This window comes from Malaya genurostris, chromosome 2 (assembly GCF_030247185.1).
Source record: "Malaya genurostris strain Urasoe2022 chromosome 2, Malgen_1.1, whole genome shotgun sequence".
In the NCBI taxonomy this organism is placed as follows: domain Eukaryota; kingdom Metazoa; phylum Arthropoda; class Insecta; order Diptera; family Culicidae; genus Malaya; species Malaya genurostris.
In genome coordinates this window covers 257,629,493-257,654,563 of record NC_080571.1, presented here as the reverse complement: position 1 = coordinate 257,654,563, position 25,071 = coordinate 257,629,493, and the positions used below count along the sequence as shown (strand labels likewise).

Below are 25,071 nucleotides of genomic sequence, written 5' to 3'. Positions count from 1 at the left end.
TTTTTTTAGATCCAGAATTTTTGGCTTGTAGAATATACAGATCATATTCGGTTGCGTGTTTTTAAGTAATTAAGATGCGTCGAATCGAATGGTAATAGTAATTTTTATGAAAAAAAAAATATTTGTTTGTGTTATGACTAAATTTATTGTTGTTTTTTTTTATCAAAACTTGCTGATTTAATGAAGATCTACACTTTTTCCGCTCCAACGATCCAACACAATAGTCCAAAATTTCTCCAATTCGCGGTCCATAATTGACGATCATAAATACGATATTACTGACGACGTGTGTACCATCGAATAATTTTGATAAATGCTGCGTTTACTGGGAGAAATTACTCAATAATCAGTGCTACAAAGTTTGGATTGAATGCTCCCACAGAGCTCACCCGGATTGTGCGCTCAAACCAAAAACATTTTCACATGCGTGAATTACTTTCCTGAGCCAGACAGTGAATCAGGTTATGAGTGATCTCCGCCTAACAGTTCAATTTGTACTGCTTTAAGCACTGATGAGCCGAAGGCGAATCCTGAAGAAAGCTGAAGAAAAATATGTACTTTTCTGTACAATCCAAAAACCCCTTAATGTTTACGTTTCTTTTATTAATTTAAGTTTTGATCTCAACTCAAATATAATTGCATTTTATTTCACATATTTTTTTCTCGTAATGTTTGTGTTTTTTTAATTTCTTTGACAATAAACAGTTGCAAAATATGAATGAATCCAAAACATTCCATTTAAACACAATATTTGGTGCATTCTGAGCCAGATTGCGTTGGAATAGGTAGGGATATGACCTTCAAACCTAATGCGTTTCGTAAGTAAAAGTTGTAGCTTTCGAACAGGAAATTGCACTCCGAGTGAAATTATTATTTTCCACACTTTTTTTTGCGAAAGACCAAAAGTGACAATTTTCGCCCCGGTCTCAGGGGACTGGAAAAATGCATTCGAGCAAAATTTTGTAATATTGAGAAAAAAGTCAGTCAAAAAGTATTTTCGAGGACGTTTTAAAAATCATCACTGGCGGTGTCCACTGTATCTCAGCGTAAAATTATCAAAAGTCATAAAATCAAAGCAACATAGTTGTAGGGGAGAGAGTTCGGTTACCGGCACCCTTTTCTTTCAAGCTTATAACTTCTGACTATTATGCACATTATGCGGACATATATACATTAATGAAAAGCTAAAGTCCCTAGCTAACAACTAAATAAGAAACTAAGTTGATTAATTCGATTGAAAAAAAATTTATTATCAATTTAGCAAAGTGATACATTTTTAAAAAAAGGTGTTCGGTTACCGACATCCCAAGAAATTTCGCTTAAAAAGGAAAAATATAAGTAAAAACTGCAATTATTAAAAAAAATGGAATTTATTCTTTTCGGAGGTGTTTTGGACAAAAGTCTTAATTGTCTCCTCGCCTTGGTTCTCTTGGCCAAAGATTTGGATGGTGGCGCCTTTGGTGTCGATTAGGCCGGTTTTCCACCGGCTTCGCGGGATTGAATACGTTGCTGCAGTCGAATTTATTGGCTTCTTATCCACTAAGCAACGTTAAATGGCATTAATCAGTGCATTAAAATTCATTTCCCTTGACTTGGACGATTTGTTTGAAGTCGCCAGAACCAGAGAACGAAAGTTTTTACTTATATGACGGATATATTGTCTACGTGTTGCATAACACACGAGATGCCAGATTATACAATAAGTTTAGCTAGCAAAAACGAAAAGATTGCGCCAATTTTCAAAAGTCTGTAATTTCTGACGAATGTCTGCAAACAATCGAAGTTTCTAAAGTCTGTAAAAAGTCTTTAGACTAAAAATCATGCCATTTTGTAATCGAAAAACTTCCCCAAAGCAACAAAAACCAAGAAGAAAATGTTGGGATTGGGTATTTTATACGTAGAAAGTGTAAGCAAAATTTGAAAATAATTGGGGGAAAAGTTTTTAAATGAAGATGGACACGGACTTCCGAGAAAAAAGCGTTTAAAGTTTACTGTCTAAAAAATCGAACGGAACTTTTTATTTTTCAAGGGGGTCGGTAGGGTCGAACACTTTCGAAAAATTATTTATGTTTTCTTTGTATTTAGGTATAATATAATAGTTCAAAAGAGTTTTGTCAAATTCAAAGTCCATCGAAGCAGCGCCTTTTGTCTCTCCGCAGTTTGAAATAAGAAAGATAAAAGATCATATGTTAACTTCCTAATTTTGTTTTGAATGTCCTGCAAATTTGACAAAATATTCCTGAAATATTCTACTATAAGGAAATAAAGGGTGATTTTTTTGCTGATATCTTTTTGGTAACACTGTTTTTGACAGATTTAGCCAGTGAATCTTGTCTGGTGTCATTGTCAAATTTTGGTCCATAATTTAATCATGAATCGTCATTTAGTCCGCCATTTAATCATGAATGGGCGCTGGCAAAGTTAGAGATCCACTTTTTTATCGAAGAATTGTGTTCAGCAATGAAGCTCATTTCTGTGTGAATGGATACGTCAATAAGCAAAATTGCCGCATCTGGAGTGAAGACCAGCCAGAAGCATTGCAAGAGTTACCAATGCATTAAAAAAATGGTACTGTTTTGTGTGAATAATGGCCCGGTGGCATTATTCGTAAAATACCGGCCGAAATCATATTCAAACATTAAATTATATTGATCGTTCTATTGATTGCAATAAAGATTTCATCAATTTTCTCAATTATTTTTAAAAATCAAATCCTATTCATTTGAAAAAATCACCCTTTACCAGAGATGGCATTTCACCAGAGTGATACACGCTGGAGTCAGATTCTTGTCCACACCGAGGATGAAAAAAACGAAGCACCGCACAAAGAGGAAAGCGCACTTCTTCTCAGTGTCGAATAGACAGCATTTGAGTGTGTGTTTGTGGTTAAAGCAGCTGGCGCGAGTGAAACACATTCTCTTCGCATGAATCGCTCACACGCGCTCTCGTCTAAATACACCCAAGTGACCACTGGCGCGTGATGGTGAGCGAACACTTCTGTGAACTTCAATTAATAGAGAGTAGATCTGGCCTTGCTATGAAAAATTTGCAAGGAAAACCGAAAATTTTACGATAAATTGTTTTATTTTGCTGATTTTGCGTGTCCCACGCTTCTTCTACGCAAACCATACAGCAGAGTGCTCATCGGCGTGTACACCTCTGTGAAAGTATCTGCATCCACCTCAGAGAATTTATTAGCTAATGCTCTAGCACTTTGGTATGATTCAGTGGAAGAGGTAAAAGGAAATAAACAACCGCACTCATGATGCGTGCACACTTTATACAACAGTGGTGTATATATGTGAAAGAGAAGAGCTCTCTCAGTGCGAGGGGAGAAATTTTGCTTGCTCTTCGTCACACAGAGGAGATAAACATCTCTGCCCTTTACCAGGAAAAAATAGAATATTTTTTAAAAACAGTTAGACCCTATCCGTCCTTTAACTAACCCGTTTGTGATTTTATTATTAATTTTTTTAAATACTTGAACGACTATTCAGGACAAAAAATGATGAAAACAGCAGAAATGTAACGGATTTTGAAATTATAATGCTAAGTTGACCAAAAACCCAACTTAAAATATTTTTTTGTTTCGATTATAGAGGTTATAACCTTAAGATCATTCACCTTTTCGGGCCTGAAAAGCTTTTTGATCCTATGTGCGGGTCAAAAAGCTTTTCATTGACATAGCTCATCGTTGTAAGAATAGACAAGAAGAAGTCAACTTTCTTTGATTTCAGCACAATATTTGCAGCATTAGAACAAAAATCCTTTCTTATTCCACAATTTTTTCTTCGTATTCTAGACAGACACGTATTTTGGCCACTACTTGTAGGCTTAGAATGCCATTGTGACTCAGACACTGAAGAAGTCTTAAAGTAGAGGTAGAAATAATAGAATTACTGGAATGATTTTTAGAGTTTGCACCTTACAAAGCATTCTAATAAGACGCTCAACCGAATATTTTTTAACTTCAACTTAAACTGTTTTTCATACTTCTGAAATTTTATTTTCTTTTATACTTCTGAAATTTCACGCAAACCCGATTTATGCAAATTTGTTCAGAATTATTTATTCAACCGAACCTGTGCGACCATAAATCAGAACTCGCACCTGTGAAATCATGTTAGCTATCCTGTTATAAGCTAGAAAAAGGAAGATTTGTTGCTTAAAACCAGAGAAACTGGTTTCAAGTCCCACTAACCAACGCATACTGGTACATAATTCGTTATTCAAGCCGCTCATGCTTGATCCTGAACTGTTTAGTGACGGCAATAAACCTATCAGTATTGAATATTCTAATATTCGTTCTATTTTTATGGTTGTACCAGATCAAATCTTGGAGAGTAAGAAAACCAATATTAGGATGAATAAATTATACTTTCCGTGGCAAGTAGTCTCTTAGTTTAAGCAGAAAAGATATAAATGATTCGGAATAAAAGAAAATAAAGCAGGTTGTCGAAAAGTTCAGTTGATTGAACCAAGTAATTTATATTGTTTCTTCAAGTGCTGCTTTGCGTATGTAATATGTATTGTTAACCATTCGCTAAATCCTGCCCAAGTCATAAAAATATTATATAACGAATGTTGATTTCGTGTACGAGGAAATGTCAGGTTAGATCAGTTTGGTATTAGGAATCAACCGAAAAATTTCCGTTCCGCCACCTACACTGGTACAATCATGAAGTTAGTGATGATTCAACCGGTCTCCAAACAAACAATAAACAACCTGTTAAAACGCTATCAGACAAACTGTCGAATCAAAACAGCAATAGTTGTCTAGAATAAACAAACAACCGATCACACGAGTAAAATATAAACGTAGAAATTAATCACCAATTCGATCAGCGATCGGCGACGAATTGTTATCGAACTAAATCGACGCAATAAAAATGCCGGCAAAACACACCCCACAACAGGTGGATTGGGTTTATGAAAACAGAACTGCATGACTGAAGAATCATTTCGGTACCTCTGATCAGGGTAGTATAGTGAATTTCAATCAGGAATTAGTAGCGGTAGTGTATGATGAGTAATTGTAAGGTGCTGTAAGAATAGCTATTAGTTGCGCTGAATGTCATAACATATCTGTAAACATTGCCACCAACAACAACACAATAAATAACTGTTTTCACAGAAATTTTTTGCTTACACCAGACTTGATCGGAATTCGTTTTTTTATTACTGGATAGTGTTTCTCTTATCTTCTAAAATATCAAACCCATTGTAACATTCCAAATCATGTATCAACATGCCGCCGAAGGTGTGTTTCCTTTCCATTCATCTATGCGCAACTAACTGGTATATTTTAGCTTTATAATGAATTCCTTGAAAACTGGAATTCCCGTTTGTTTAGGTTGAACGCGGTTGATTACGACGCAAAATGTTTAACTCTATGCCTTCAAAGTAAAATCGTTACGGCTTGGTACTACATCCCACTGTGGGACTTAACCTTCGCCGTTGATTTTTAGCGTTCATGAATCGTATTGGAAGCAACAAACAAGCTGACGCCAAACTGTCTATTGTTTTTTTTTAAATTAATAAGATTAAAAGAATCCCGAAAAAATATTCCTCCTAATAATGGTATTTTTCCTGTTTTTATAAATTCATACGAATTTCGTCTTCTACATGTACAACAACTAGTCTTCAGAGTTTTAGCCAAAATGGATTAATCATTAGTGCAAAAGAGGTTTATCTCATCGGCTGTCGACGACCTGCTACCGTGTGCCGATAAATAGTTTAACCAGATGGTGTTTGGTGTTGGTTGAAATTCGAGCACGGATGATTGACAGCGATGCATTCGTTGACCTCTCCATTCTTCAGGTTTTTTCCACTTGTTTATGACTATTATTTTATTGACTTCGACCCGGTAGAATTCCGACAAACTATCGAAACTGTTGTTGTTCTGCAACTGTCCATCCGCCGCGCCGATTGAAAATACTCTACTAAAGTAGATTGTGTATTTTTTTTGTGAACTTAAATTGTATTAAATGCATATTTTAATAAGATTGTGCCTTTATTAGAAAACATGTATCCACTGGGTGTCGCTAATCGATATCACATAACTTCGTACAAAACCATGCTTTGTTTATTATTTAGGGATTGTTTCAGTGAGAAGTTGATGATGCAAAAAAAAACGCGCTATCTTTTTTTTTTGAGTGGATCTGAGCTCAAGCATGAAATATATTCTATTTTGTTCAAATGTGTTTGTGTCTGGCTGCATGTGTGTGCAAGTACACTCAAAAGCGTGTTATTTGATTGGCCGTAAGTATATTTGACCTCGACTTTAGCCATGTGGTCTTTCGCCGAGGGAAGTTTGTTATTTGTTTTTCTTCGGGTTGATTCACATTTTCGTTCGACCGGTTTCTGCCCTGTTGGAACTTATGTGTTACGCGAAAGGAATGCAGAACAAGAGTCTAATTCAGGTTATCAGTAAGCACATGCCAATGCCGCATTATGATAGAAAACTATCGCTTTTGAGACTGAATTAGGGCCGACTTTCAACGGCTATTTATAGATAGTGCTTATTTATGACTAGTTTGCATCCTGAGAGCTAAATTCTGATTGATTTACAACAGATGACCTTTCATTTTGCAGATATTGAGCTATGAGAATTTTTGGTTCTCATAAAAGGCTACTTTACGGCCATAATTATTATTGCTAACTGGCTACCGGGGTAAGGATTGAAATTCTCAATGCGCTGGTGGCATCTGTTGATTGGTTCTTAAAGACACGAATTCTCAAATCTCTGAGAGCGTGCTGTTCGAACCAATTTGTTCCGATTCCTTATAAACTTACACGTTAAACCAGGGGTGGAAATAAGCAAAGTTTTTGATTCACAGTAAATAAAAATAGTTAGGGTTATTATTTCATATCACATATTTATTGTAGATAATATAATGAATTCTGCAACGAATGATTTTTTATAAGATAAATTTTTTATTTTACTTAGATTTTATAAATGTCTTCATCGTTATCAGTATTACTGTCTGATTCGGAATCAACATTTCAACAAAGTTCGGTTCGTTTTAATGCTACTCTGTATTCATTAAACAGGTTTGAAGTTCAAATAACTGTCACTTACAGTTCTTGCGATGTAGTGGTATAAGTGACGTTAACGTCAAAACTGATTACCGCTCAATTTTCTCGGATATGGATTATCCGATATCAATAATTTTAGGCTCGTTAAGTGAGTTTATTTCGTCGGTCGCATCGAAATTCCATGTTTCGTGATGTATTTGAAATTTATTCAGCAATACCGTCGTGGTGGAGTAATATCATCAATAAAAACAGCGAATAATATTAACATACATGCTGCGATGAATAATAATTATAACTATAAGAAAAACAGATCAAAGCGTGCTATGGAGTTGATTAATATTACCCTATTTAGCTTGAATATCATAAACAGAAGTAACAGGAGTGCAGGATTTGACTACGCCAATTCAAACGCAACATTGAAACGCTGCGTCAAATGCTGCGCTCCAGTTATCTCTTTAAATCAAATTCATGTCGAATAGCGTTTCATTGGGTTTAATCTAGATAGTGCATGAACGTCATCATCAGCATCAACCAGCTGGAAATAAAACAAAGTCTTTTGTCGCTATAATCACAATTTGGGGAGGTATATTTTTTTACTAGTTTTGCATTGTGTGTTGATATTGCGCAGCGAAAACTGTAATATTAACATTATCAATTGGATTACGATCCAATTTGATTATTTTCATAAAACCTTCATTTACCATTAACTTCCTTTCATCTAGTATTCATTTTACTGCAATTAAACAACAGCTTGCGAAATAGAATACGGTTTGTATCAAAGGAGAACATGTGTTGAAACTTCGTAAACCGTGCCGTAACGAAACTGGCATTTTTTCCAACTCTGGTGATAGAGACTGTTAAACGAGCATTCCTGAAAGTTAAAAAATATGCACCATCATGCATATAAATTGACAAAAATCATTGATGTACAAACTCCTTTAATATTCCTTATCACCCATCACTAAACTTCCCAAAGATGCAAAATTTGCAATTTTCCACAATTTTAAAAGTCTGATTGACACGCGTTATCCTTAGTTAAAAATTACTGTAGGACTACTGTTGTCGTTAAATTTCACGCCCCTCATTGGGATCAACGATTTTAGGTGTAAATCTATCGGCACTCATGTCTGATTTGGCTCGTATGTGATTTTCTTCCAAAATACTCATAGCTGATCGAATCGTCCAGTACTTTGATCATACAGGAATCAGTGATAATAGTAATCCTAATTATTAATAATTGTGCCGTACGCAAAGGAAAGTAATTGAACAAGTCTCAGAAAACACAATTGACAACAAATGTAGGGTTTAATATTATCACAAAATTGTATGAATATTATATTGTGAGCGGGGACTTGTCAGAGAGTTAATTAGCACAAGTTGCTACACCTGTCCTCATGCGAATGGAGCACTCGAACTCCGATCAGTTCCCACCATTTAAAAACTAATCGCCATTTTAGTTTTGTTACCCAATTTTTTAATTCACGGTGTTCGGTTTTCTGATTCACAATCGGAAATCTTGATTCACATTTTCCTGCGCAAAATGGGCTTATTTCCACTTCTGCGTTAAACCTTATGCACATTTCAACATGTGCCTAACTGGACGGCTTTCGATTGTCTTAGCGTTGGATTTGGTTGTACGGAAAGCAAAGCCTTGGCTCGAAAATTAAGGGCAGTTCGCTAACAATTTAAATGTGAAAGGTCACAGTAAGTAACACGTTGGAAAATATGCGGATCTGTACGAGCGATACTCGAGCAACTATTTCACGTACTGTTTCGATTCAACAGTCATTTGCCGATCATTGCGTGCAGTAAACAATGTCTGCTATAATCGTTGCTGCCGCCAGCTATAATGTTCGTGCTGAAATACGATTTTTCTGTGCAAAAGGTTCTTCAGCTAATGGAATTCATCGAGAGTTATGCCTGGTTTATGGACCTACTACTACCGTCTACACAATTGTCATGCCGTTTGCAGCTGGTTAAACTCGTAGGCGGTGAGCTTTTATGCTCCTTAAAATAGATATAGACATTTTCTACTGATAGAAAACGAGTAGCAAATTGAAATATGTTGTCTTTTAATCATAAGGGATCGTGGGGACTTTCTGTACTAAGGACCGCACGCCTAGTAGTTTAGGTGCATGATAGATACAATTCTCTTTTTATGTATTGGAACTCTCGCCAAACTCATTTATTTAATGCTACTCGTACATTCATATTGAAAATTGGAATTGGTCTTTCATGTAATGAACGAATTAGATGAATACGCTAATATATCAAAACGCACTTTCGCGAACAAACTTTTTCAGAAACGAACGAAGGGACGAAATTCAAAAGCGTCTAAGCAAATAAACAAGCGATCGAATAAATGTCAGTAAAAGATACGATAGCGCTTGTGCATTCTCAATTCGCTCATCAGAGCTCATAATCAGATCATTCTTACACGTTCGTGGTATCATTATGACACAGTCCTGCCAACTCAAAATATTACAAAATAATACATTTTTAACAAGGAATCTGTCGTTTCAAGAATTTCTGCATTTCAAGTGTTCAAATTTATCATGCTTCCAAATTACTAGTTGTTTTTGAAAGCTAGGGGTACTAGGATTGAACTTTATGTCGAGGAGTTTTAAATATCAGTATACAGAAGCTACATCCGAATTAAGGCAAGAAGATTCAGGAAATCAAATTACATAAGGACAACAAGCTACTTTCCCAAACGAACCATTCAAGTAGGGACAGTCAGTCTTCTGAGTTCGATATATTCGAAGGTCAAATATGATTCATATTTACAGTAATCTAATACATGTTCAATGTATTCTGACAAATTTTCAAGTAATGGGACAAGTAAATTTCACGTCTGTTTGAAAGTCGGGGTACGTTTGAAATATTCTTGTAAAAGTCATTTATAAATATCGTTCTTATTAATTGCGTCATATGAAGATTTGCGTCACCTGTAAATTTCAAATTTTTTAGCTGTGTAAGATTTAAAAACAGTCCACATTTTCAAATTGCTTGCCAAACCATTGTATTTTCACCAATTTTTCCTGTAAATATAGGCTCATTTGCATCTCCGATACTTAGTCCTGCACGGACCGTGTTGAGCTGGTCGCCCGAAAGAATCTTATAGTGAAGTTTAACGTAGGTTTCATCATCCATTATTTCCCGCACAGTGCTTTATCGTATAAATTACGGACCCTTAGTTGGACAGATGCGGCTTATTTTTCACATCGAGTTTCGTTTTTTTCTGCTTCTTGAAAGGCCTCAGTCCATTTGTTATCTTTATTTATTCTCAAAAGATGGTACTCTTGAAAGTTTCCAGTTTTTTTTGGCCACATTTCGCATGGAAGCATCTCTTTTACGTTTGAAAGCTTGCCCGATTTGCTGATCCAGGTTTCGGTTCACAGGACCAACGTTGCAGAAATCCCTTGCACTTTTTAGTGAAAACTCTATGCAACGAAACTTGAGACTCACAGAGTTTCAGATCGAAATAAAAACAATAATACAATTTTATCATCAGATTTTAAGACAACAAAGGCGCATAAAAATCAACCTTTCTGGGACATCCTATAACAAATCCTGAACAAACTAAACGGCTTCAAGATTCTTTATTTGAGAATCTCAGGAATGTGGAAATCATGTGACGAATTTCAGGCGCACTGTATTGAACCTGGATACTTTTGAAACTAGTTGAAAAACTGGGAGAACAGAAAAAACATTGCCTCAGCAATTTCTGCAGGATAGCACCTTTTATAAAACAGACTCATCGTCTTATACTAGTCGAATTACATTAAACCCTTTCACATCGGTTGGTACATGTACTGTCTCAGTCAGGAAAATGTTATAAGGTTGATTCATTCCGATTAAAGAATGGAATGCAGATATAGTACATAAAAATCGAAATTATTAGAAATCGGACTGTATCATTCAATGACCACAAGTCTTGCAAACTAATGGCAAAGTATGCACAAGCACTACAATGCGTATTTCTCTCTCAAACTAGCTCTTTATCAAGTCGATGGTTGATTGTATATGATTAGTTTTCCCTCTCAATATGATAATCATTTACAATAAGTCAAACATTAATTTATAATTCAAACATGTACAATTAATAGGCTTCAAAACTATTTAGAACGAAATTCTTTTAAAAAACTGTGTGGAGTAAATCATCATTTTGTATAATTTAGCACGCATGAATCGCCTATAAGCGATTTCTGGAGAACTAGAAGCACCGCTGTAGGCAATTGAAGAATTTTTTTTTGTTTGGAAAAAGCAAATAAATAACAAACATGACTACAATATTTTAATAAATAAAATTGATGCTTCGAAGAGGTCAATTTATATTCGTTAGGTGAATAATTTCCCGATGTAATTATCACGAAAAATTGTACATAACTCGTAGGTTCACGACACCAATGGGATTCGTTTTTCTTTTCTTATTCATAGATTAGGTCGATAGTGATTGTCCGAAAACAGCATTGTTTTTTTTTTTTTTGAAGCCAAACCAAGTAAAACGGGTAGTGGCTGACCGGCTGACTCACCCGCTCACTTGTTTTGTGCTAAATGTTTGTGCCCATAGTAGTTGTTTTGTCTTCCACAGCCTATCGGATCCCTTGTGAACTCGGCTAAAAACTTCCGCAATTCTAAATCATTTTGTTTATTTCGCTAACTCATACGGGTTTGCGGTGTACGTAACCCGTGGGTTCAGAGGTGGAATTGTTTGGTTGTTAGCTATTGATAAACGATGTATTAATTTTCTGAGCCGACTGGGTTTAGGTGATTGGTGTAAACCTAATCAATGGTCGGATTATTACACTTATTGCTTCCTGAACCTAAGTCAATTTAGGTACTATATTTAATAGCCAATCGGCGATCCTGATTGGAAGGAATGTTTAATGTATGATTAAAACAAAAGCTGATACTGCAATCCTGAAATTGCCAGAAGCTAAAATCAAATCACTACAAGTTTTCTCGGGGAACAAAATTGCTACGAACAAACTGTAGCGACTTCCGATTGCCTATACATACTGATTTAGGAGCCTCTACTGTATGCCCCTTACACATTAACTAAAGGGCCAAACAAGCTGGTGACGCGACAACCGTTCCAGAACAAGTTTGCGGTGCGTATCTAGAAAAAATAAAACCCTTCTACGGTATCACCCACACTACAATATATCCCGGCGACAGCTTTGCATGACGAACGAGATTTACTACTCTCCACGCCGAAACGGAAGCAAACTTGAACAAAGTGAAAAATTTAAATTACAGTTATCGATGTCCTTGAGCGCACAATTCATCGCCCGCCGCCTGTAACCATTTGCACCCTTTGCGCGGGCACTTCGCTTCATGACTACGACGTCACCGAAGCAGACACGATAGCATATGCGACCGAAGAGCTCGGCGGCGATAAAACGCGGAGATCGTACCCAGGGTGATCACACGCTGCAATCTAACTAGGATCGAATCAGAACAGATAGACTCAAACGACACGTTTGTGGTTTGCTTAGAAAAAAATAGAATGTCGGCTTAGAGCTCTGCCTATTCACCAAATTGACCTGATCGCTTCGTTATGCATCAGCTCCTTAACCTTAACGGTTGAGATCAGTGGTGGTGCCACTTGCAGCAGTCAGCATCGCACAGTTCGCGCAGAGTAGTCCGATGATCGCAGATGTTGTTGACTCATTGCATTTCGTTTCTTCCAACATAAACTGTACGATCGAAACTGCTGAGCGGCAATGCTCAGCCCGGCGGCAATGCCGGGCCGAAGCAGTTTGCATTTCGATGGATGGTATAAATAATCGACTAGTTGTCATCAATGTCATCGTAGTGCAGCCAAGAGTTTCGTTTTATGTGACTTTGATATTCTAAATACCGTTATTAAATAATTATCAACAATCTGTAACTTTGGGAATTCTAACAATGCACTCATTAATTTTGAATTTACTTAAACATTAGAACACATTCATGTTCTTGTCATGTTCATATCTTTAGGTGCATAATAGAGCGTGTTTCAGAAAAATATGTTTGTTTTAAGGCGAGATAGAAGGTGAAAGTAATAATGTTGAAAAATAACTAATGCTTGACTTGAGAAGATCAACCATTAAAATCATTGCGTATCAAAAATGCGATTATCCGCGATTGTGAAATGTGAACTACATCCTGTTAGTAGATCAGATACTTTTTAGTGGCGATTTTTTCTGCTTATACACACTCAAACTGTAGGAATCATCAAAATGTTTCCCTCTACTATTGTATAAAACAAGTTTGTAAACCATTAAACTGGAACTGTTTTGAACATATGTAATGTTGAAGATATGTTCACGTTTATTTTGCTTCTTGACGGTTTGACGTTATGTTCTAGATAATTAGTAGTTAAATTTTCAATTATTATCAGACTATCTCTGATGATCCTTGTTCTTCAAAACACTATTTTGCCTTTCCCAAAAAAAAGATGACCGTTTCGGGTACACAAATTGTGGGTATTGTAAAGCAATAAGAAAATCTAGCTCTCCAACACAGCACAAAATTGTTAAAGAATAATATGCTTCTTGTTTGAATATACTCATCGGCAGGTATATAACAAACATTCAGTGAGTTTCGTTTTCGAGCTGGTAGCACTTGACAGCTTTTTTATTTAATCCTTTTCTATTTAATGTTTTGCTTAACTTCTTAAGGGGTAAGGTCACCATGAAACTTAAAAAAAAATTTTTTTTTCTGCGAGCCTTAAATTTTCCTACAACACTCTGGACTAAGAAAAAAATGTCTTGTGGTCAAAACAAATCTCGAACTAATTGTTTACGACAGTTAGCGAAGACCGCGTTTAATGCATCTTGAGGTGGGAAAGTGATTTGTGGCTCATAAAGTAATAGGGCGAAATCTCTAATTTATTGTAAGTAAATAGTGGCAAACATTGACATGAACTCACAATAAGATGCGCACTAATATGTACCGCGCACTATTGCCAACCTTTTCCCTATACGCCATGTTTGTATCCTGTTATAATAGGGAATACTATGCTCTGTCATAAGAACTAATAGTTAATTTATAAAATAAATTTCAGGCAGCCATGTTTTATGCAGTAGCAATTTGGTCAAGTTGTTTTTCTAATAGGAAAAAAAAACGCTTGTCAATTTGGTTTTCCAAAAGGAATAAAATTCTGAAAATGATCTTGAAGCGTTCTGCCTGGTTTAGTACAAGTGAGTTACACAGACCCACAAATATAGAATTTTGTGACGAACTGAAACTGAACTGAAATAATTCAATATTACAGTAAATAAAAACAGGAAAAAACCGAGATATGGCATTATCACGAAAAAAATCTCTAGTTAATCAAATCTGACAAATTATCTCTTTTCGGGATAATTCCAGATTTTAACGTTTTATGCATTTCTAAGACATTTGACATTGAAAAATTCGAACAAAGCGCATGACTTGGAAAATTTGCCTTAAAAACAGTATTACTTTGAAAATTCACACGAAATTCCGTAGAACTTTGAAATTTCGTAGAAAAGCACATAAAAATCTTTCAGTGTACTAATTCATGTTCTCTTCATCTTGACCTATAGTGCATTATACAAATTTCATCTGTTTATCATCAATTTAGCCCGAAAAATTACCTAAAACATTTTCGAAGACACCATATAACTCGGACCAACCGATTTTGCAATTTAGGTTTTTGAAAATTTCAAAATAATTTTTGTTTTCGTTCGCCTCGAAAGTAAGGCAGAATTAGAAGTAAGTGGAATCAACATTATGACCTTAAATTGAACCTTTTTTGGCCAAGGAAAATGCTTTTGCCAATTTGAATCCTATTGAAATCTCCAAAATTTATATTAAAAAACCCTTCTTAATACACGTAATAGTGTGATAATGCCTTTCTTTTGCCATTATGAAAACATTTGTAGGGTTCTATTCTTGGTCATTTGTATTGAGAGCTTATCAGATAACCTAATAGTAGCTTTCAAACGAGTCGAAGTCTTCCGAAATCGATTAATTCATCTCCGAGTAAGTTAGGTGCATAAAAAACCCTAGGATTGGTCGGATACGGCACATATAAGATTACATCTCTCGAATAGGAAGTGTTCGCCATAACCCGTTCAAATTTGATTAATATGGTAAGCTTTCCAATAAACCTAAGTTTATCGAAATTCATTGATTCATCAGCAAGAAAATTGAGCCGATAAAAAATGTACGGTTAGTCAAGGATGGCTTTTATCGTATCAAAGAACGTTCACTGGCAACTCTTCAACGATTGAATCAGTGCCATCAAAGAGAAACGGAAATCATCGCAACAACAAAAACCTGGCATGGCTCATTTAACATAGAATCGACACCAGTGCGAGAGCGAATTTCTCTCGATCACATTTCTGAGAATCAAAGGTTAGCACGCTCCTGTGGGGATCCTCCCTGAAGCAACAAACGGTCGCTTATTCTCGTTTCGCGATCCGATTCTATATAGGCAGTTGACAATTGCGATCATTTTACTATTGCCGCTTATTCTAACTATGTACATATAACCTTTGTATAAGTTGTGTCTATGAAAATGTCTGTGAATGCTCCACACAAGGGTTTTGAAATATTGCAACCTAGTATGAGAATCATCAAGTTGAATCATCGATTCGATTTTCTGCGATAATTGTCAACTTGCGATTCTCTCTTGGGAAATTTCACACAGCAACGATCATTATCAGACTGTAAATCTTTTTTAAGGGCCGTGCAACACTCAGAGTATGAAGTGGAGCGAAGAAATGTAGAAAAATTCTATCAAGGTTCATGCATTGAGAGACTCGAGTTCTTGTAGCATCTTCTACCGGATTGAAAATGTTGTATACAATATAGCAGCTTCTGTCAAATTTTCGGCAATTACCAACACTGCGGTTAGTAGGTTACGTCACTATTATATCTTCAGAACAGGAAGTGAAAACCATTTGATTTTCGAGCTGCATCCAAAATTCAATAGTAGCTTTCAAACGAGCCTAGACTTGTAGAAATCGGCTCTGCCATCTGTAAGAACAGTAGAAAACAACACGTTTTGTCGGTTACGTCACTTATACCATCACATCCTTGGAACCAGAAAAGAAGGCCATTTCATCTTCGAACTTTATCCTCAATTGAATAATAGCTTTCGAAGCGGTACACACACAGACATTTTCCGATCTCGTCGATCTGAGTCGAATGATATATAACACTATGGGTCTCCGAGGCTCCGTTCGAAGTCGAAGTGTTTCCAGCAATTTTACTACCCTTCTAAAGCGAAAGGTAGAAAAAAGTTTTTTCCTGTCATATTTCGCAAGTATGCCGGTAAGTGTATCAAAATAAAGCAAGTTACAGAATTTTGTATTGAATATGACTAAAGAGTAGTTATTCAATCCGTTGTCGAAAATAAACCTACCCGAGACTCGAGAGCAGAGATGTCAGATATTTTCATAGCAAATTTGTATTGTTTTGTAAAAAAATCTGTATTTATCTGTATTCACTGATCAAATTAAATTTCTATAATAAAATGTTGATAAAAAATGTTATTGTAATAGATTATGGTTCTTCGTATGTCATTATTGCGCTTCCGAGAATTCAATAGTTTTGTTATCTAGTTTGAACATGTTGACTTCATACGTTGACATGGAATTTCAACGCCCATAACGCAACGTCAAGTCAAGTCATAAAACTCTCAGTCTGACAAAGTTTCATGATGCCATTGGTTTCAAATTATAAATGTATTTCAGTATTCACCATCAAATATCTGCACAAAAGATATTCGTTTCAATTAATGATTTGTTTTTGTTTTATCTCGTCACTGCAAACAAACTCTAATAAATAGCTCCATTCAACGATTTGGTTCAGATAACTCTAAAAATCATTAATGCTGATTGTGTAATTATTCTGCCCCCTTAATATTTCCTGAAACCCAAAGGAACAAACAGTCTCTTGTCAGTCTCGATTGCGAAACAACTTTGTTCTAAAAAATTAGGCATGTGGTGCAAAATATACCTGCAAATGATATGTGCCATTTTGCTTACTCATCTGATTTGGCTTAATTAACAATCTACAAATTAACGGGAGAAACACAGTCCCGCGGCGAAGTGGTCAAAGTGCGAATTTTAAAAATAATAAAACTGCGTCTCAAGCTGACAATTGACGCCATAGGCCAATGAAGTGAAAAAAAAATCGTTTGTTCTCTAGTTTCCGAAATTTTACTTGAAAGTTTAAGGTTGGGCTTTTCCATGCTACAGATAAAATATGTAATATACTAATGCCCCTAAATCGGTCAAATTCAGGAACAATGAATTTTCAACATCAATAAACCGGAGAATGACACCAAGAAAGAGATTGAATTAATCCTTTGCTTTTGCATTTGCTTTTACTCCAAATACTACGCCGTAATTATCAAACCAGTAATAATTACCTGACCAGATACATCAGCAACTGTTTCGGCGGAATGCATTCATTTTCCGTGTCGAGCCCGTCGTCAAATCCACCCTCCATTTCAATCTTGCGTGCTGCCAACCGGCGATTGGCGGTCACCGGCGTCTTCATCGATGCTTCAAAAATGGCAATCCTTTTGCGAAAATAGTCCCGTGTTTGTTTTTCATTTTCAAACTGACTCAAGTCCACTTCTTCCTCTTCGTCTTGGTAGTACCCGTCGATACCGTCGCTCTGTTGTTGAACCACTACCAGATCGCCGGCATCCGATGAGTCCTTGCGAAAATTGCCCCGGTGATAACAGTGTAATGATTCCTTCGATATCATACGCGACACTTGGCCCTTGCTTTTGTCCTGGGCATTCACAAACTGACCACCGACCAGCAGATCCATTATGGACGGACCGTGGAACATCACTGCGATTGAAATAATTGCCTTTCCACAAACGTTACTATTGAGTCCGAAAAATATTAAAAATCAAATGCACTGATATATGTTTCTCCTGTCAAAATACTGCCAATGTCTTATCCGCTTCTAGTTTCGCTTTGGGCTAAATTCGAACCAAAACAACAAAACTCACACAATTCGCGTAAAATATTGACGCACTTTCGGCAAAGCAGTCAATTTTTTTTCGTGAGCACACAATTCACTTAAAACGTCCTGATCGCCGTTTATTTCGACATGGGTTTCACGAACCGACTGAGGCGCCTCGCGTATCGAACGTCTTTTTGTACAACGCGCAAGATCGTATTCGCGATCTTCGGCCCCTGTGTAGTTTGGATTCGATTCTCTCAGCTGAGTTTGGCAAGTGATTCGTCGCCCTCGCACCCCCGTGCTGAACGGGATATGATCTAAAAAAAACCGGTAGGTCGCAGCGGGTGCCTCGCGGCAACGCAATCGCGGACCGAGCTCTTATACACATTCACACACACGAATACAACTGCGGGGTGGGTACTTTCCCAAGATCAAGGTCGCGGTTCGTGTGTACGAAACCCGGTCTAATATTCCGTGGAGGTGCGGTCAATAACCATACGGAAAATTTTTCAAGTCTCACTGGCACTCGGTTGAGTGCGGTTTTGGCAGACGGAACGGAATGTTTTGCAGATTTTAAGATAACGCTGGTTTTTGTTTTGATGCACTGAGAGTTTATTTTGGTGCATGAGTGTAGCTTGCTTGGATGGAGTCATAGAACAGTCTTCAGCCGGATGAATCTGAGACTAATTCGTAAATAATATGTAGATGTTGTTTCACGGAAATGTGATATGTGAATGCTCTTGATGGGAGCTTTCCGTCCGGCCTAAGCGCGGTCTAAGCTATTTGGGTACGGAAATATACAAATAGTTTTAAAATTGTTCTGGTGCTCTTATATCTATGAATAATCATGCATTCTACTTCTACGTAGGACCGGATTCATTCGCTCATTAGTTTCAAAAATACACTTTGAGGACTAATATTAAGAGCTGTTGATGTAGAGTCATCGACATTGTTGAGGACGAAAGTTCACTGAGCAGTTGAGCCGTTGGATGTGCTAAACTGAGATGTCATCAATAGTTGCGAGAATTTGCATGAGAATCGCAAGCTGTTCGAAATCCCGGTGAATGACCACAATAGTTTGAAACGATTGAACAAACAAACTGCTGCTAAAGTTGTAACGAAATATCTTAGACATATCTATCGTCCCACGACCAAAGGGCCGAACTGCAAATGATTGTTTCTCTTTGTTTGTTTTATTTTTTTATTAGATGCTTAGCTCTTCGCATAATTTTCAAGTCAAAACCATAAGATTTCGCTAAATATTATAGGCTTTCAAGAAATTTCAATCGTGGCTCCGTAATAAGCGAAAGATAAAGTAAACAAAGAGAGGCTCTCATTTACAGGTGGGCTCTTTTGTCGTGAGACAATAAATATGTCAAATAAACGTCGCGTAATGAATTCAATCAATATCTTTAACGCACACTTGTAGATACACGGGTACAAATCCATTGCCGGTACCATGAAAATCATAAAACATTATGTTTCATGAGACTATGCCTATTACTGATGATTTTGTAAGCAAATCCCAAAAAAAATCATGATTTAAATCATTTTGCTAATATTATTAATATTATCACTAATAATAGGTATGATCTTATGAGAAGACGCGTTTCATGATTTTCACACTTTCTTAATCATGGTACCGGCAATGGATTCGAGTGCACAAAATTTTACATACATACTCACATCCACAGACATTTGCTGATCTAGACGAACTAATTCGAATGGTATATGAAACTTGGCTCTCAGAGCCTTGATTTGAAAATCGGTTTTCACAGAGATTGCATAATTACTTTATACGGGAAAGGCCAGTCTTGAGTCAAATCGGTAGGTATTATAGTCACGTGCAACATTAATGGTTTGCCATACTGAAGACGTGTACAAAGTTTTATTCAAATTGAAACCAGTCGTTCCTGATTTTGCCACATTTTGTGCTGTTATTTTCTGGAATTGCTTTTTAGTAAGACCTCATGCTACAAGATGTTTTTTCTCACTGTGTAATCTTCAAAAGCAATAGGAATGTGCGAATTGATCAATTTCAGTACCTTGAATATGTAGATTAATCGAAATCATAAGTTTGACATAACCAACAATATTGATATGGACACGATAAGCGATGAGAACTGCATCTCTCTAAGACATACACAGTAAATTGTATTTTGCCTAGATGAGAATACTTCAGTAGTACCTAGAATGGATGAATTAGGTGGGTTAAAAAACCTATTTGACTGCTAAAAAGTTTGTCTTGTTTTGACACCCGATTTTTATTCGCGTGCTTTGATTGTTATGGAGAATAACGGTTTTATTTCTCTTTTAAAGGCAGTAGTACTGAACGCACTTAACATATTTTGAGGGAGATTCGGCAGATGCAAAAAGTATCTTGCTGCTGGATGCCTCACATACTGATTCCGGACTAAAAACACGAATGCGAGCGCACTTAAGAAGCGAGTTTGGCTTGCTGGTGCGAAATCGCATATACTTTTGGTATAGAAAGGTGACTGGTGATGTAACTTAGATCCACTGATACACACAAGAGACTGAAATTAAGCGACTTAGAGAGGTTTATACGAATCCGAATCAAGAAGCATCTAATAGAACATGTATTGTGGTCATTTAGGGGTTAGCCAATGTATTGTGGTGTCAAAATATATTGTATATATTCGAATATAATTTTTTTTCGGAAAAAAAATCAATCATTCAATTACTATTTCCGAAAAATTCTTTTTTCAAGCTTCAGTTATACCAATTTAATTTGTAATATTATTAATGTTCGATTCATTGGTTTCAGTGATATCACGTAATGAATTTCAACAAAAAATCATGAGCCGAACAATCTATCATTTCCACATATAACGATAATATTCATTTCACAAACATTACGGAGAATATACTTTTAATGCTTTTTCATTCAACGAAATAAAATCATTTCTGCATCTTGTTTGCTCGCACCAGAAGATATATAACTCCCTAAATGCAACCGGACACGAAATGCGATATATATCGAAAAAACTGTTTTGATGACTTTTTTCTTTTTCTATATTGACTACATTTGTCTAAATTAGAATGCAAACTAGTTCATATTAGAGTGTTTAGAAATTTTTTCTCGTACAACACCGAAAAACAAAAACGTAGAAGTCCAGTGAACAGGAATCGAGAGCTATGGAGTAAACAGATTCGCAGTAAAATTCTGCTGCGAAAAAGACTCAGTCAGTTATGACCTGAGACCAAAATGTGTGCCAAGCAGTCCGCTAAATCAATATCGATTTCAAGCGAGCTCGTATAATATCTACTATCAATAATATTGTGTTCGGACAATCAGGGAGGAATTGACACCTTCGTGAAAATGCGCAATATATGAGCCAGACATCCCGTGTTACTCGTCACCACTAAGTGTTCTAGCTCTATGGAAGAGTGAAATTCGTTAACCTTGTGGTGAACAATATACAAATGTACAGATGGATGTGTAGGAAAGAAATGCCTTATCCGAATGGAAAACACTTCGAGACGAGACACACTCGTCGACGTTGGCACGTTCTCAATTGATGTGCGGAACGCCAACTCCGCTCCTACGTGTCATCGATCGTGGAGAGATTGTTGACAATAAAAAAAAGCTTCTGGAATGACTTGGGATGCAAGTTGAAATTGGTTGTTTTTGTTTACTATGAAGGAGACTAATGGCTAATTATTGTATGTTATTTGTATGTATGAAATAAGAAATGTGACAAAATGTAAGCAACGTGTTCGAAGTGACTTGAATGTTTGTAGATCATAAATTTTTAAGACCTTTCCTTTACTCAGGATACTCTTAAAACGCTATTCTTCGTGTTTGTAGCAGCAAAATGAAAAATACTCTTTTGATCCAATTTAGCTTCATGTCACTATTATAATAGCGTATAGTAGTGGTATTTGTCTAATTCGTAGTATTTGTTCCCAAATATATGCATCCATCGAAGTGCTCTAAAGTACGTCCAATCAAAACTTATTGGGTCTCATTTATCCAATAAACAAATGAGCCTTAAAAAAGAGCCCCTTTTACAACCATGCGTGGGTTTACAATGGGAACGTTCGATGTCAACGTTTTCTGATACTTATTTTCAAAATATGAAATGGATTGGCCTTCGGGTCCTAATCGATCGACTTCCAGATTGAATTCAACGTTGTCCGAGATAATATAAGGTAACCGGTATGACCACTTTTGTTGTAATATATTAAAAACTTGTTTTAATCCACCTAGTGGTGGTGCCTTTCTCATATGACACACGTTTTAATAAATATTACTGAGAGAGTTTTCAAAAACTTTTTATTAGAACAAAAAAAGATTTTGTTGTGCATACACTAGCATGACCTTTCCAATTTATAAAAAGTTTTTAGTCATGTTTATACGAATTCTTCGATTTCTTTCGCACTTTCGTTCTATATGACGTCATAAATTTTAATCACGTTCCACCCTGGTGTTCCGGATCCGGACGTCGCCTAGGAACAAAAGTCGATGAGACCATAACAACTTTCATTTGAGAGTCTAAATTTGTGAAAATCTACCAATCCGTCTCTGAGGAAATGAAGATTGTTCCGGAACCGGGAACTGGGGACCGGCATAGCTGAAATTGGTTCGTTTGATCAGCAACTAACACAGCCTACAAGACAATTTTGAGCCAAATATAGAAGAATTTTTTTCTGTTTATTGCGTTCACGCTCTAAATGACGGGTTGCAATTTCATACACACTTTACACACTATAACAGATCGGCTGAAAAGTTCGTATCGTTTCTATGAGAGGGCGCCACTAGAATTAAATCCATACCATTTTCAGTTAGTACAAACCTTCAAAAGATACGTGTATAAATTTGACAGCTGTCTGATTATTAGTTTGTGAGATATTGCATTTTGAGTGAAGCTACTTTTGTTATTGTGAAAAAAAAATGGAAAAAAAGGAATTTCGTGTGTTGATGAAACACTACTTTTTGATGAAAAAAGTGCCGCCGATACAAAAAAATGGCTTGATGAGTGTTATCCAGACTCTGCACCAGGCGAAGCAACAATTCGTAAGTGGTTTGCAAAATTTCGTACTGGTCATATGAGCACCGAAGACGATGAACGCAGTGGACGTCCAAAAGAGGCTGTTACCGATGAAAACGTGAAAAAAATCCACAAAATGATTTTCAATGACCGTAAAGTGAAGTTGATCAAGATAGCTGACACCCTAAAGATATCAAAGGAACGTGTTGGACATATTATTCACGAATATTTGGATATGAGAAAGCTTTGTGCAAAATGGGTGCCGCATGAGCTCACAATCGATCAAAAACAACAACGAAAAACCATACTGAAATTGAACGAATTGGGCTTCGAATTGCTCCCTCATCCACCGTATTCTCCAGATTTGGCCCCCAGTGACTTTTTCCTGTTCTCAGACCTCAAGAGAATGCTCGCTGGTAAAAAATTTAGAAGCAATGAAGAGGTAATCGCTGAAACTGAGGTCTATTTTGAGGCAAAGGACAAATCGTACTACAAAAATGGTATCGAAAAGTTGGAAGATCGCTATAATCGCTGTATCGCCTCTGATGGCAATTATGTTGAATAATAAAAACGAATTTTGGCAAAAAAATGTGTTTAACGATTTATTAATTTTAGTTTGACGTAAAGCCGCCATGACTAAGTTCAGTTTTTGCAATGACTGAGCGGAAATATATATTGGAGAAGCCAAGTGAAAGAAAAACTAACAGAAAAGATGATTTTTTTGGAAAAAGATACGCTCAAAGACAGGACTCGAACCTTCGTTCTTATGCATTCCGTGCATACGCGCTACCATTTCGCCACTCTGATCTTGCTTTAGCCACACTAAAACTCACAGACATAGTAGCAACGTACATCGAACATGGTCTACATCCTGGCCGTCACCCGAACGATACCTTTATATCCAAACATCTTCTCTGTCCATCAAACACTAGTCTAAATAACAGGAAACATTAACATGTTAATATTTCGTAAAGAAATGCTTTACGTTTTGTTTTTTTTATCAGTTTAAATCTTCTAGTTGAATTAAACAACAAAACAGTATAGTATCATCTAAGCGGGCCTGACTTTTGTGATACGCACTGTAGGTATTATTTTGGGAAGCCCATGTGCTGGAGTTGCAAAAACAAGTTGCTCAAGCGGTAATATATAACTATGAGAGAAACTATGATGAACTTAACTTTTTGTTCAATATCTTTAAAAAGTGATGTCAAGTCTGCTTATTTTTTTTCGCAAGATGATAACCGAATACAAATTATCTGATTGATTTTTGTTTTCATTGCGTATGTAATGCTGTATTTCTGCAACTTTTTTGATAATATTCTTATGTCTGCAAGTTTTGCGTACATTTCAAACAGATAAATCTTCACTAATTAACAGGGTCTGAGTGTTTAGTAGAATATTTATGATAGGATAAAATTTTTTTAACACCATTGAATTCTACTATAAGTGAGATAAATCTTGCACAACTTTTTTGCAAGTTTGAAATTTTATATCATTGTTTTTTTTTTAAATTGAAGAAAACTGCACACACTGACCTAAAAATTCATGAGGCAGCCAAGACTATGCTGACTCATCAGAAAAATATTTTTTTGATAAGTTAACAATCGTTATAGTTACTTCCGTTTTACATGACGATGTGAAATTTTTTACAGGACTTCTATAGCTGCTAGTGAAACATGAACAAGTTGTTTTACAGAGATTTTAAGGTAGTATTGTGAAACTCAACAGCGATAAGTTGCACAACAGATTTAATTATATTCAAAAATCTTTCTGAACATATCTAACATAAATAACAATTCTGACACAATTGTAGAACACCTTGAAATCTTGATAAGTTATATTTGCTACTTGGCAGTGCAACTAGTTTATTAAAGTGGCTTGAACGATTGAGTTTAAAACAAGCTTTTTTAGCAATAATTTATTTTCAAACGAATGGTAAGCCTGACGTTTTGGATGAAACATCAGTTTTGACCAATCTAGATTTTAATATTTTAATAAAAAAGTTGGCCACTCCTGCTTCAATGCATTTGTATTTCTGTTAAAAAAGCAATTTTCTGGAAAATAAAATAGT

General features: G+C 36.1%; 1 protein-coding gene across 2 annotated transcripts in view; it reads right to left on the bottom strand.

The window, feature by feature from the left end:
- LOC131429629 (nocturnin) overlaps positions 1 to 25,071 on the bottom strand; it is a 58,857-nt gene that overhangs the window by 12,117 nt on the left and 21,669 nt on the right. The window contains exon 2 of one of the 2 annotated variants that reach the window (XM_058593872.1): positions 17,435 to 17,902. The exons of the other annotated variant lie outside the window; for it this stretch is intronic. Coding sequence (XP_058449855.1) covers positions 17,435 to 17,865 — 431 coding nt within the window. The 5' untranslated portion in view covers positions 17,866 to 17,902. The remainder of the gene's footprint in view (positions 1 to 17,434; positions 17,903 to 25,071) is intronic. 2 annotated transcript variants of the gene reach the window in all.